Source organism: Leucoraja erinacea, chromosome 7 (genome assembly GCF_028641065.1).
Source record: "Leucoraja erinacea ecotype New England chromosome 7, Leri_hhj_1, whole genome shotgun sequence".
Taxonomy (NCBI): Eukaryota; Metazoa; Chordata; class Chondrichthyes; order Rajiformes; family Rajidae; genus Leucoraja; species Leucoraja erinaceus.
The window spans coordinates 20,461,730-20,476,786 of NC_073383.1; the positions used below are offsets into that span (position 1 = coordinate 20,461,730).

The 15,057-nt window shown below is 42.3% G+C and overlaps 1 protein-coding gene across 2 annotated transcripts in view; it reads right to left on the minus strand.

Moving 5' to 3' along the window:
* osbpl6 (oxysterol binding protein-like 6) overlaps positions 1 to 15,057 on the minus strand; it is a 119,411-nt gene that overhangs the window by 56,207 nt on the left and 48,147 nt on the right. For both annotated transcript variants that reach the window (XM_055637894.1, XM_055637895.1), the window contains exons 2-3: positions 9,081 to 9,326; positions 1,806 to 1,928 (exon numbers count right to left, since the gene is read on the minus strand). In XM_055637894.1, the coding sequence (XP_055493869.1) occupies positions 1,806 to 1,928; positions 9,081 to 9,182 (225 nt within the window). In that variant the 5' untranslated portion in view covers positions 9,183 to 9,326. The remainder of the gene's footprint in view (positions 1 to 1,805; positions 1,929 to 9,080; positions 9,327 to 15,057) is intronic.

Here is a 15,057-nt window from a genome sequence, read left to right on the forward strand (position 1 = left end):
CTGCCGTCTGTGGCAAAGAATGCCACAAATTCATCACCCTTTGACTAAATAAATTCCTCATCTCCTTTCTAACGGGACATCCTTTTATTCTGAGATAATGCCCTCTGGTTCTAGACCCTCTCACTAGTGGAAACAACCTCTGCACATCCACTCTATCCAGGCCTTTCACTAGTCAGTAAGTTTCTGAGATCCCCCACCCCCCCTTTATCCTTCTAAACTCCAGAGAGTACAAGCCCTGAGCCATCAAACGCTCATTATACATTAACCCAATCATCCCAGGGATCATTCTCACAAACCTCCTCTGGAATCTCTCCAACACCAGCACATTCTTCCTCAGATATGGGACCTAAAACTGCTCACAATACTCCAAATTCAATAAGTGACTTATAAAGTGACATAAAGCCTCAGCATTACATCCCTTTTTTAAATATTCTTGCATCCTTGCTACCAATTCAATGCATCCTTGCTACCAATTCAACATGCAAATTAAACCTGTTAGAATTCTGTGCCAGCACTCCCAAATCCCTTTGCACCTCCAACAACTGTAAAGGCCTTGTCCCACTTACGTGTCCCTTGACACGCAAATTACGCGACCTCGTCGTGGCGTTGAGGCGCACGGGCATCGTGTGGCCGCACGGGGTCGGTCCCACTGAGAAGCGCGGGGGGGTATGGAGTTGTGCGCGGCATCGCGCGGCGCTCCGGGATTTTGTACCGAACTAAATCTTCGCGCGCCACCAGCCTGTCACGTAACTGACAGCCAAAGTGGGACAGGCCCAAGTCCCAGGCACAATGCAACGTCTCACCTCCAACAGCAGCAGAAGCAGGCAAATGATCGACGAGCTCGGCCTGGGGTTCACAGCCGTTGCGGAGCCGGATCCGTCCCCACTTCTACTCACAGAGCTGGGCCAAGAAAATTGAAGATAGACACAAAATGCAGGAGTAACTCAGCGGGACCGGCAGCATCTCTGGAGAGAAGGAATGGATGACGTTTCAGGTCAAGACCCTTCTTTCAAACTGAAGAAGAGTCTCGACCCGAAACATCATCCATTCCTTCTCTCCAGAGATGCTGCCAGTCCCGCTGAGTTACTCCTACATTTTGTGTCCATCTTCAAATGACGTCACGCGCTCCAGACGGCTGTGCGGGCGCATAATGACGCGCGCAACTCTTGCGGGACCGTCACGCCTCAACGCGACGACACAGTCGTGTAATTAGCGTGCCAATGACACGTAAGTGGGACAGGGCCTTACGGCAGCAACTTTACAGCTGCACCACTCTTTGATCTCCCTTTTCTGCAACCTAAAACCTGGTTTATTTCTATCTTATTTCTGAAGAAAAGTCATCAATCTTAAATATTGACTTTCACTCACATCCAGATACTGCCTGATCTGCTCACGCACATTTAGAAAGAAATAAGGAATTTCTTTAGTCAGAGGGTGGTGAATCTGCAGAATTAATTGCCACAGATGGCTGTGGAGGCCAAGTCAATGGATAATTTTAAGACAGAGATTGATCGATTCTTGACTAGTAAGGGTGTCAAGGGTTACAGGACAAAGGCAGGAGAATGTGGTTAAGGGGGAAAGATTGATCAGTCATGATTGAATGGCGGAGTAGACTTGATGGGCCGAATCATCCAATACTGCTGCTATAATTTATGAACTGATTAAGTATTTCCTAGCTTTCTTTTGGAATTAGGGTTGCTAATCACAATGCAAGAATATGTTTAAACTTTAGAGTATTTTGAATCCTCCGGCAGCAATAACTAATAAATTGAGCTTGCTTGAGAATGCCTTTCGTTCAAGCTTACCTTATGCCATCCTTTTAAGGGCCATTTTCTTCTTTTCAACATGAACCCCTCGTGTTTGTCTGGTTTCTGGACATTCGTCTGTCCAATTTTTAATCCTTCAATGATTTCCCAATTGTCACCATCCTGCAAGTTATCACAAAAACAATTACTCTGCAATAAAGCAATTGAGATGAGTTGGGTGCCTGACATTGCATCTATGGTTTACAAATAACACTGTCAATTGTTATTACTGGCTTTGTAAATGACAGCAAAAAAAAAGCAAAAATCACTGAAGGATGTCGAATACGAAGCACAGTGACGGTTTCAACTCTAATATTTGTAGCCGCTATAGAATACGTACAAACTTAGTACAAAAAATTATAATAATTTCAAAAGTTTAGGGGCAACATTAGGGGGAACTTCTTTACTCAGAGAGTGGTAGCTGTGTGGAATGAGCTTCCAGTGGTGGAGGCAGGTTCGATTTTATCATTTAAAAATAAATTGGATAGGTATATGGACGGGAAAGGAATGGAGGGTTATGGTCTGAGTGCAGGTAAATGGGACTAGGGGGAAAAAAAAAAGTGTTCGGCACGGACTTGAAGGGCCGAGATGGCCTGTTTCCATGCTGTAATTTTTATATGGTTATATATGGTTATCATCACCATAACCACCAACCACCGACCCCTCTCTGCCCCCCACCAATATTAATGGGTTGATTTAATATACTATAACATCAAAAACCTATGATTAAAATTTTTAAGTATGAGACTTTGCTCCTGGCAGCACGTGGGTCTAGGCAATATTACTGGTGGGGGGTTGGGAGAGCTATCAGTTTGTTTCAGGGTCATGGTGAAGAGAGACATTGTACCTCGGAGATGGGAGGAAAGGTGTACAAATTTCATCAGTAATCATAAATGTAAAATTTTCAATGAGCCAATGCAATTGGACAACAACATAACGTATAATATTACTGGCGGCACAGTGCGTAACTGGTAGATCCACTGCATCACAGCACCAGAGACCCGGGTTCAATCCTGACTTCAGTTGCCATCTGTGTGGAGTTTGCACGTTCTTGGGGGTTTCCTCCCGCTGCTCACGTTTCCTCACACATCTCAGAGTCATGCAGGTTTATGGTTAATTGGTCTTTGTAAATCAACCCTAGTGTATAAGGATTAGATGCAAAAATGGGATAACCCAGAAGCTGTGTGAATGGGTTATCCATGGCTGGCGTGGACGTGGTGGGCTGAAGGGCCTGGTTCCATGTTGGCTAACTCAACTCAAATCAACTGGCCATCAAATAGCCCCCAGACAGTTGAAAGCAGAATGCTTGATCTCTGGTTAAGGCAGTTGAGAGCTACACAGCCACAGAAACGGTATGTGTAGCCACAAGAATAGCACAAGGAAGTTTATTCAAGGTGTGGGCTGGGTCAAGATTGGTTCAGCTTATTGAATTCCATCACATAATATAGGTTGCAACACTTGGACCAGTACAGGAATGGAAAGGAAGCAACATCTATCAAACTTAAGATTTTAACAAGTTACAGATACAGCTTGGAAAATGATTGCAATCACTGATAGAAACTCAGCAACTACATCAATAGCTATTTTCATATTAAAACATAAATGTTATTTAGAGTAGAGGTTCCTGAAGCAGGCTTTGGATACAGTGATAAGATTACCGACAAGTAGCTAACTGCTTGGATAACAGTCATAATGCATTTCACCAATCTCAGTGTGCAATATGCTTACAAATTGTGAATGTTATTAACAAAGAATAACATAAAGTAAATACAGTAAATGGCAGGATCCTTTGGAGCATTGATGTAGAGAGGGATCTTGAGGTGCATGTCCATAGCTCCCTGATAGTGGCACACAAGTCAAGAGGGTGGTAAATGCAGTGCGTGGCTACTCTACTTGCCTTTTTAGTTTGGGCATCGAGTATAAAACACAGCAAGTTATGTTACAGCTATTTCAAATACTGGTTAAAGTATTGTGTGCAGTTCTGGTCACCACATTACAGGCATGATGCGGAGGCATTTGAGAGTCGAAGACTTAACAACACTGAAATAGGCTCTTTGGCCCATCTTGTCCATGTCAACCAAGTTGGTGGAATGAACTAGTCCCATTTGCCGGTGTTTGGCCCATCACTCTCTAAATCATTCCTATCCATATATCTGTCCATATGTCTTTTAAATATCATAATTATATCCACTTCTATACCTTCCTCTGATAACTCATTCCAGATATGGACTACCCTTTCCAACTTGATGGCATCCTTCCTATTACTGATTGACCAGAACTGAACATGGTTCTCCAAGTGTGGTCACACCAACAGCTTGTTCAGCTGCACCATGATTCCAATTTTTCTACTTCATACCCTTCCCAATGAAGGCAAACGTGCCAAATGCTTTCTTCACCACCCTGTCCACCCAACCTACCACTTTCAGAGATCCATGCACCTGTACTTCCAGATCTCTCTGCTCCACAACACTTTCCACAACTCTACCATTTACTGTGTAAATCCAGCCCTGGTTTGACAAACCAAAGTTCAATACCTCACACATGTCGCAGTTAATTCCATTTGCCATCCCCTTGGCCTACCTTTGCAACTAATCTAGAACAGGGTGGGGGATGGAGGGAAACAGGTTATGTGCAAGCAGGTAGGATTAGTGAAAACTGGCAGCAAGGTCAGCACAGACATTATGGGCCAAAGAGCCTGTACTGTGCTGTTCCATGTTCTATGTACTCCTGCATGGAGAAAGTTGGAAATATTTAGGTGTTAAAAGATGAATGATAATTCCTCTATTCCTCAAGAGAAGAGGAATATTTTCCATAAAACATAATTAGCAACTAAAAGACCAAAAAAGCGAAGCAAATTTGTTCAGTCGTCAACTAAAACCAGGATAAATAGAGGCACCTACCCAAACTTATGGGAATTTGTCAATGATAATTCTAACCCCAAATTATTTCCCAATAAGTTTCCTCATCTATATTCATCATTGCTTGACAGTGTTCCATGACAATTCATGTGCTGTTATGAAAGTGTTTTGCCTAAAAAAATAACTTATTCTGGCTGGAAAGGAACATAATTTTCCAAGAACAAAAGGTTCACATCAGTTTATCTTCTGCAGAATATATTAAGATGATGAATCTGTGAATTCATTGCCACAGACGGCTGTGGAGGCCAAGCCAATGGATATTTTTAATGAGGAGATTGATAGATTCTTGATTAGTACAGGTGTCAGGGGTTATGAGGAGAATGAGGTTGAGAGGAGAAGATAGACCAGCCATGATTGAACAGCAGAGAAGTCTTGATGTGCCGAATGGCCTAATTTTGCTCTAATGGCCTAACTTATGAAGCCTTAAATTTAATTGACATGTCATTACTAAACTTAAAAATTCAAAATCGGTCAGTTTCGACAGAATTGAGTGCTAAATTGGATGGCTTCTATAGAAAGGATGTGGAGATCATAGTGCACGACCACACCACACTCATTAATGCAAACAGCATGCCTATTTCCTGTCGCCTACACTATGTAATAGGCACAGTATGCAGCCAGCTCTAATCACCTCTTTCAATGGCTGCAATGGCATCAAGGAACCCACTATCTTTAGCAGGGTCGGCATGGTTTGTGCAGCAAGAGAGAAACATTACAGGTTGATGAGCTTACATCGAAAAAGCCCATTCTGACACACTGGGAAGGCTGATTATCTGAGAATGCTGAAATAATCATTGAGTTCTTTGAAAAACTGCACGTCGTTTTCTTTCTAACATTGTAACTGTAACCAAACTTGGGAAACTGCTCAAATTTGTGGTCAGCTGTTGGATTTGATGAGCATAAACAAAATGCGGTTCAGAGGGTAACTCAGCGGGTCAGGCAGCATCTCTGGAGAGAAGGAATGGGTGACGCTTCAGGACGAGACCCTTCCTCTGACTGATGTCAGGGGAGGGGGCAGGACAAGGACAGAATGTTGTCGGATACAATAAGACTAATGGGAGAGAGAAAGCAAGGGCTATCTGAAGTTAGAGAAGTCAATGTTCATACCGCTGGGATGTAAAATACCCAAGCGAAATATGAGGTGCTGTTCCTCCAATTTGCGCTGGGCCTCACGCTGACAATGGAGGAGGCCCAGGACAGAAAGGTCATATTGGGAATGGGAGAGGTAGTTGAAGTACTGAGCCACTGGGAGATGAGGTAGGTTAAGACGGTGTGAGCGGAGGTGTTCAGCGAAATGATCGGCGAGCCTGCGCTTGGTCTCGCCGATGTAGAGAAGTTGACACCTGGAACAGCGGATACAGTAGATGAGGTTGGAGGAGGTGCGTGAACCTCTGCCTCACCTGGAAAGACTGTTTGGGTCCTTGGACAGACTCGAGGGGGGAGGTAAAGGGACGGGAGTTGCATCTACTGCGGTTGCAGGGGAAAGTACCTGGGGAGGTGGTGGTTTGGGTGGGAAGGGACGAGTTAACCAGGTCGTTTCGGAGGGAACGGTCTCTGCGGAAAGTAAAAAGGGGTAAAGATGGGAAGATGTGGCCAGTCATGGGATCCCGTTGGAGGTGGCAAAAATGTTGGAGGATTATATGCTGTATGCGGTGGAAGGCGAGGACAAAGGGGGGGGGGGGGGGGGACTCTGTCCTTGTTACTAATGGGGGGAGGGGGAGCAAGAGCAGAGAGCGGAGTTCTCCTCTTCCATTATAGATGAGGCTCTCACTAGGTAGCAAGAGCGGACCCTAATGAAAGCCTCATCTATAATGGAAGAGGGGAACCCCAATTTCCTAAAGAATGAGGACATCTCCGATGCCCTGGTATGGAACACCTCATCGTGGGCACACCATCCTGGCCACACACTCGTCTCCCTGCTACCTTCAGGTAGAAGGTACAGGAGCCTGAAGACTGCAACAATCAGGTTCAGGAATAGCTACTTCCCCACAGCCATCAGGCTATTAAACCTGGCTCGGACAAAACTCTGATTATTAATAACCATTTTCTGCTATTTGCACTTTATCAGTTTATTTATTCATGTGTGTATATATTTACATCATGGTATATGGACACACTTATCTGTTTTGTAATAAATGCCTACTATGTTCTGAATCAAGAATTTCATTGTCCTATACAGGGACACATGACAATAAACCTACTTGAACTTGAACTTGATGCGGCGTAGACGGAGGAATTGGGAGTAGGGGATAGAGTCTATACAGGAATCAGGGTGGGAAGGAATGTAGTCAAGATAGTCATGGGAGTCAGTGGGTTTGTAGTAGATGTCAGTCAATAGTTTGTTTCCTGTGATGGAGATGGTGAGATCTAGAAATGGTAGGGAAATGTCGGAAATGGTCCAAGTGAATTTGAGTGCAGGATGGAAATTAGTGGTGAAGTTGATGAAGTCAGTGAGTTCCGCATGGGTGCAGGAGGTAGCACCCATGCAGTCATCAATGTAGCGGAGGTAGAGTTTGGGGATAGGGCCAGTGTACGCCTGGAATAGTGATTGTTCGACGTACCCTTCAAAGAGGCAGGCATAGCGAGTGCCCATAGCTACGCCTTGGATTTGGAGGAAGTGGGAGCAGTCGAAGGAGAAGTTGGTGAGGGTAAGGACCAGCTCTGGTAGGCGGAGGAGTGTATTGGTAGGCGGAAATTGGCTGGTTCTGCGGTCGAGGAAGAAACAGAGGGCTTTAAGACCCTCCTGGTGGGGGATGGAGTTGCAGAGTGACTGGTCATCCATAGTAAAGATGAGGGAATGGTGGCCTGGAAAACGGAAGTCATGGAGGAGACGAAGAGCGTTTCAGGTGTCTTGGACATAGGTAGGGAGGGATTGGGCCGGGGGGGATAGGATGGATTAATTTGGTGGGACACGAACAAGCAGAAACAATGGGTCTGCCAGGACAATTATGTTTGTGGATTTTGGGGAGAAGATGAAATCGGGCCGTGCGGGGCTGTGGAACAATAAGGTTTGAGGCTTTAGAGTGCAGAGAGCCGGAAGTGATGAAATCAGTAATGGTGGTTGAGTTTAAGGCCTGGTGCTCGTCTAACTTTTCTAACTTCAGAGAGCCCTTGCTTTCTCCCTCCATCCCCTCCTTCTTCCCAGTTCTCCCACTAGTCATTACTGTCTACATTCTATCTTTGTCCTGCCCCCTCCCTTGATATCAGTCTGAGGAAGGGTCTCGACCCGAAGTGTCACCCATTCCTTCTCTCCAGAAATGTTGTCGACCTGCTGAGTTACTCCCGCATTTTGTGTCTACCTTTGATTTAAGCCAGCATCTGCAGTTCTTTCCTACGGATTTGATGAGGAGTCCAGTATCAGAGCTCAGGCAACCTGTAGCTGCCGATCGGTGTGGAGTTTGGGTCGTGCATATTCACACGCACTTAGGCAGGAGTCTCAAACCCCCTCATGGTTGCAAAGGAAAGTGCAGACATTTCCACACAGAACCATCTGTTTTCAATCAGACGACTTGGTCCAAAAGGACACAAAGTGCTGGAATAACTCAGTGGGTCAGGCGGCATGTCTAGTTAACATGATTAGGTGATGTTTCTGATCGGCACCAAAATGCACAATTTCTCCTTTGTATGATCACTTAAGTCGAATATAAACATCACAGTTAAACAAATCACCGTTCATACCTCCCACCTACAAAACACTAAACCAACAATGATCCCTCTCCTATTTTTGCTATTAACGTATACACGTCCACACTTATTGTTGCCACAGAAAATTTATACTTCAAAAGCCATCAAAGCCTAGCGACAGAGCCATCTACGGGAGCACAAGAACCATAAAATTTCACCTCAATATTTTTAAACTGTTAATAGAATGGTTGCAGAGGGAGAAGCAAAAGTCAATCAGAGGTAGTGTCAAGCAGCATACATTGTTCTGGAGAGTGAACAAAGTCATTGAATTCATCAAGGTGAGGAGGGAAAAGATTTAATAGGAACCTGGGGGGAAACTTTTTTTTATACGAAGGGTGGTAGGTACGAGCTGCCAGAGGAGGCAGTTGAGGCAGGTACCGTCACAACGTTTAAACAAAACTTTTGGACAGGTACATGGATAGGTTTAGAGGGATATGGGCCAGATGCAGCCAGGTGTGACTGGATTAGATGTGACATGATGGTCAGCATGGGCAAGTTAGGCCGAATGGCATGTTTCAACACTGTATGACTCTTGCACTATATTTCAGACAGGCTGCTTAAATCAGGAGTCAGTTTTGTGAATTCTTAAACATTCAAACAGATTCAGATTTGTTCAAAACTTGCATGTCCAGCAGGAGTGCATGTACAGAAGAGGGACTTTACGTTTCCTTACCGGTCTGCTCTCTCGAAGAGAGGAAGATGACAACGAGGCACTCCTGTGAGTGGGAGTTGATACCTTGTGAGCCGGTGACATGTTTTTCTCCTCCGAGCTCATGGCTACTGTTGGTGGTGTGTTGTACACGGCTGTAGTTGCACAATGGCCTTCGGTTAAACGGGGAAGTTATCTCATTATTCCCATCAGCACACCAGCAAAGAAAAAATACAGAATGTGCTTGTCTCCTTGTTTACCAGTTCAAACCTGAGAAGGGGACAAAAAAAATGATGGATCAACTTTTGTAGACATTTACAGAATCAAAGCAATTTTACTGAACCATAAAATAAATGAAAGGTTGATTTCAACAGACGAATCATGTAAATAGATAATTTTAATTTATCTAAATCAGTATGTATTGCACTATTAAAAACTAGGCATGGTCTACTTGCAAAAGTTATTTCATTCATCACCATAACTTGGATTATAATGCATCTAAATCATTTTTCCTACTTAAAATATGGAATTTCTTTAGCCAGAAGGTGGTGTAACTGTGGAATTCATTGCCATAAGCAATGGTGGAGGTCAAGTCATTGAGTATTTTTAAAACAGTGATTGACAGGTTCTTGATTAATAAAGGTGTCAAAGGTTATGGGGAGAAGGCAGGAGAATGTGCTTGAGAGGGAAAGATAGATCAGCCATGATTAAATGGCAGAGTAGACTTGATGGGCTGAAAGGCCTAATTCTGTTCCAATGTCTTACGAATTTAACAAATAGGATTTTGCATTACAGCCTAAAGCTTATTCCTAAATACAGAAATGTATTCTAAATTTATATAGTTATAAAGTGATTTGTTCAATATTTTCAAATGATGTTTACTGCTTCCCCATTGCTGCATTCTCTAAAAGTTATTTTCGGTTCACTATTTTTTCACAAGTATATAATTTTTCATGTTACCATATTAAAAGCTAACTGGACATGGATGTTTTTGTTATTAATTTGCATAGATAATATACCCGATTGAGCAATAACTAATTTTCACACCCAGCTATTAACAAAAGTAAAAACAAAAGTACATGTGTACTGGAACCAAATTGCAGTGCTCAGTTATTGAACATGCAGCGCGCATGAGTGAAGATGCAGTTTTACCCCATTAACTGTTGACCACCTTCATGCTTTCTTCTGCTGTTCCATAGTTTGATACCAGGTCAACCTGGCCCAAGACTTACTCTAGCCCTGCATGGCTTCAAGAATACACTGAAGGAGCAGCATTCATATGTTGTCTATAAAACCTAACGGCCCATGCAAAGTGGAAACAATGAAGAAGAGACCATTGATATTTATTGTGTTGTGCCTGCTCCATGTTGCAGGTAGAAACATAGGGATTTTTGCATCAATCTCGATTAACAATGATATCTGTAGTGGCCATTTGACTTAATTTAGTATGTTATAAATGATGGCATTTGCCTTTAAATTTTATCTGCCTGTTATTATGTGGGTGGGATTTACGTAGTCAGAGGTATATGTGTGTATGCTGCTGGGATTGTGTATATGTGTGTATGGTGCTGGGATTCTTGCGCAGAAGCTTGTAGTTTTTTAGTTTAGTTTGGAAGAAGCATGGAGCAATGACATAGCTTTCAACCATGTCAGGGCGTTCTACCATTTCAGAGCCACATGCCGGAGTTTGACCGAGTAAGATTAAAATGTACTAAAAGAAGACGTTTGGATGAATATTTCACTGTTTTACTTCGACAATAAAGAAACTATTAATCAAGAGACTGTGTTTTGAAGATTTATCTTTGCATGGCTTTGAATGTCTCGTGGAGAGTTCCCATGCGTAACGTCGCTATCTCCTTACCCCCCTTGTCTTCAACATAGTGGCTAGAGGGAAAAATTCATTGCACGATATAATAATCTGCCACTATAATATCCTATTAACTCCTGCCTTTGATACACGGTCTTCACAGGCTGCACAGTTGTAGTCCTCTCCAACAGATTCAAGGGGATTTCAGATACGAACAAGATAATCCCACTTAAACTAAATTGATTATTTTTATTATGAGGAATCTGTTTCAGTGGGAAATTGTGCCTCAATTACCACTTGGCAAAACTATCTGAGCAAAAAAATGTGAAAAACAGAAGGGATTTTGAAATAATGTATTTTCAGCTGCTACTTTTATTTCATGCACATTTCCACCATTATTTAGCACTGTGTTACATTTTAGAAAAAAATCCTCCTGGATTTCTGACTGTGACAGATCTATAATGTAATTGGCAGCTTAGCCAGCTCAATGAGATCACAACTGCTGGGTGTTGGGTTGGCGCCAGCTTGAAGCAAAATTTAAAGTAGCAACTATTGGAAAAGAGAAGGATCATGGCCATAGTAGAAGCTAGATCTTTAGAACATAGAACAGTACAGTACAGAAACAGGCCTTCAGCTCACACGATCTGGGCTGAACACGATGCCAAGGTTAATTATTCTCAGAAGTCTGAAGAAGGGTTTTGGCCCGAAACATTGCCTATTTCCTTCGCTCCATAGATGCTGCTACACCCGCTGAGTTTCTCCAGCTTTTTTGTGTACCTTCGATTTTCCAGCATCTGCAGTTCCTTCTTAAACAATTAATTATTCTCATCTGCCTGCACATGATTTATATCCCTCCATTCATTGCAGACGCATGTGCATATCTAAAGGGCGCTTAGAGTCGTAGATACATGCAGCATGGATACAGCCCATCGTCCTAACTTATCCATGCCGACCAAGATACCCCATCTGAGCTAGTCCCATTTGCCTGCATATGGTCCATATCCCTCTAAACCTTTCCTATTTATGTACCTATCCAAATGTCTTTCAAATGTTGTTATTTCACCTACCTCAATTATCTCCTCTGGCAGCTCTTTCCACATACCCATCAACCTCGTAGTGAAAAAGTTGCCTCTTAGGTTTGTATTAAATCTTTCCCCTCTCACCTTAAACCCATGTCGTCTGGTCCTTGATTTTCCTACTCTGGGTAAAATACTCTGTGCATTCACCTTATCAATTCCCCTCATGATTTTATACACCTCCACCACCCACCCAATATGTTGAGGAAGCACCACTGCTGTTTACTTCTTCTAGGGCAACAATCTCACTATTTCTTTGGCTGAGTGCCTTTGATGACTATTGTGTGTAAATTATGAAGTAATTCATGTCAGAGAGATATGAACCAGAGTGAAGTACAGCCTACATGCTGCCCATGCCCACCATCAAGTATCCATCTGCACTAAACCCATTTACTAGCTAGCACCTGGTCCATCGACTGCAATGCATTGGCCGTTCAAATCCTTCTTAAATGTTGTGTGTCTCTGCCTTCACCACCTCCTCAGGCAGTCTTTCAGATTCTAACCACCTGAAAAGATAAAACCTCTGTTCCATTCGAAACATCTTATCCCTATCTTGAAACTATGACCTCAAGATGTTTCTGCTATGGGGAGATGTTTCTTTCTATCTATGTCCCTCATTAGTTTGTACTCTTCCATTAGGTTCCCCTTCGGCCTCCTCCACTTCGGGGAAATCAAACCCTGCCTATCCAGTCTCTCCTCATAATTTAAATGCCCCATCCTGGTGAACCTCGTTTGCATCCTCTGTAGTAAAATCACTGTCTTCCTAGAGGGTTATGGCCAGATCCATGCACATTACTCCTGTAAATGCCTTCTTCATCAACTTGAAGAAACTTGTTTCTGATCAAGGAATTACATTGCACCTTGGTGTATATGTCAATAAATCAGAAATTGAAGCTGAACAATTGGAACATTGCATCCAATTTGAAGGATTTGCACACCAAGGTCTCTCCATTCTTCAATCCAGATCCTCCCCAAGTTACCAACAGCTGACTTATGTACAGCCTACATCTACACACAAGCATTTGGGAGACTGATGGGATGACCTTGCAGACCTCTGCCACGTGGGAATTTGGTTTGTAGCCTCAATTCCAACTTGTAAACTGTATGGGTTACAAGCGGTTCTCAGGAAGGAGAGCCCGAGGGTAGTACATAGACAATGAATGGTAGTACAGGAGGACCTGTACTCCCATTCATTGTGCATGCTCTACCCTCAAAGAACATCACCTCACAGGATCCCTTTGCCATTGTTCTACCATCTCACCAGCAGATCAATGTCAATCTGCAGCACACGACTATCCTCCTCAGTATAAACAGCATCGCCAATGTTCATGACATTTGTATATTCTATATTCAGAGAAAGTAGGTGCGATCTTGCTATCCAGCTCTCTAAGCTGAAGTTGCAGGACATCAATCCTCTTTTAACTGTGTGGTTAGTATGAAAGTGAACAATGTGCTCTGACTATGTACCATCCACTGCCCACCAAGCCCCTGTGTAAAACATACCATCCTAGACTGACAAGTGCAGTGGGACCTTTTCAATGGTTATTACAGGTCAAGGTCTGATCCTGAAACTACTCAAGGCACCTGGCTTACTTTCTCAGCTGAAACTGCAAGCTTCAGCTAAAGCCCAGTCGACAATAATTTAACTGCACAGGTTACTAGTTTTGAACCTTAACTTTGGATAAACATAATGAAATAATATACGTCACTCACTCACGCATACCCACAAGATCTTCAGGAAAACCACCCTGTGTCTCTCTGCCCCTCTTGCACACACTCAAACAGCTCGAATCCTGCCAATTGAAATTAATTGAACTTTATTTACCAGAATGTTGCATGTTTTTTTGTGGGGCATTGGTACCCCTCTCAGGGTATCTCACTTACCACCTCATTTAATATTAAAAGCTACAGCTAAAAACTATCCTACAAGGACTTAACTGTAAAAGTTAGTAGCTTTGACTCTTAGGATAAATTTAATGAAATAATACACTTCCCCGTCACTCTTTACTGATATTAGGTTGCAAAACAGTCGGAAAATGATTTTAGAAAATAGCTGTTTTCTTCCATTTAAATTGCCCATAGTTTAAACCAAAACTATTGTTGAAACTTTTATCCCCATTGAAGCAAATACGCAATGTCATGTTTATGATGCAATGCTCCAATTGTTCAGCTTCAATTTCTGATTTATTGACATATACACCAAGGTGCAATCAGACAAAGTTCACAGCAAAACAGTACACACACAGTAATGATGAATTCAATCATGAATACCAGTGAAAAACAATATAATGTTGTAAGATTGTAGTGCTATGTGAAAGTAGTGCTAATAAACTTAAAAGTATAATAATGGAATAACAAAATGTTATGCTATCCAAACATTTAGAGAGTAAATGTTCAATTTCTCAGCTGCTATACAGCCATATTTCAATGAAACTCATTGACAACAGGGTTGTGGCAAATCAGAAATGTGCAGTGCCTGAATCATCAGAAGTAGATGACATGAGGCAAAGTCAGCACTAATTCAAATCAATTCTATAATTCAGTCGCAAATTCTCTACAATCCTGTATACCCAGCTCAGAAATTGTTACAAATATTACTTTGTCGCAACAATTCAATTACTTTGCCTGATGTTTTGTTCAAAAGGGATGAATAGATAAACCTGCCCAAAACAAAATAGCAACTTTAATCAAATGTTGTGGTAGTTTTATAAAAAATAAGATGTGCAAAAATTAACAATAATTAATATGAGCATAAAAAGCGAATTTTACTTGATCACTTGATTTGATTTTTGTTTTTAGTTAATTGAGATGTGTAGAACACAATCGATGTGACGTATATGAACATATACATGGCATTTGATTATGTGCCACATAACCAGATTGTCAGCGAAGTTGCAATGCATGGAATTAAAGGGATAGTGGCAGTAAAACAAAGAAATTGGCCATGTCACAATAAACAAGTCTCAACGATTGGTTGTTTTTCAAACTAAATGAATGCAGAGAACAGAAGATTGCATCAAGCAAACTGTGCAAAAAGAATATCACTCTGCAGGGCATACGTGACAATAAAAAACCATTGAAATGTTAGGGAGAGCGTTCTGTTTATTCCTTAAGTCAC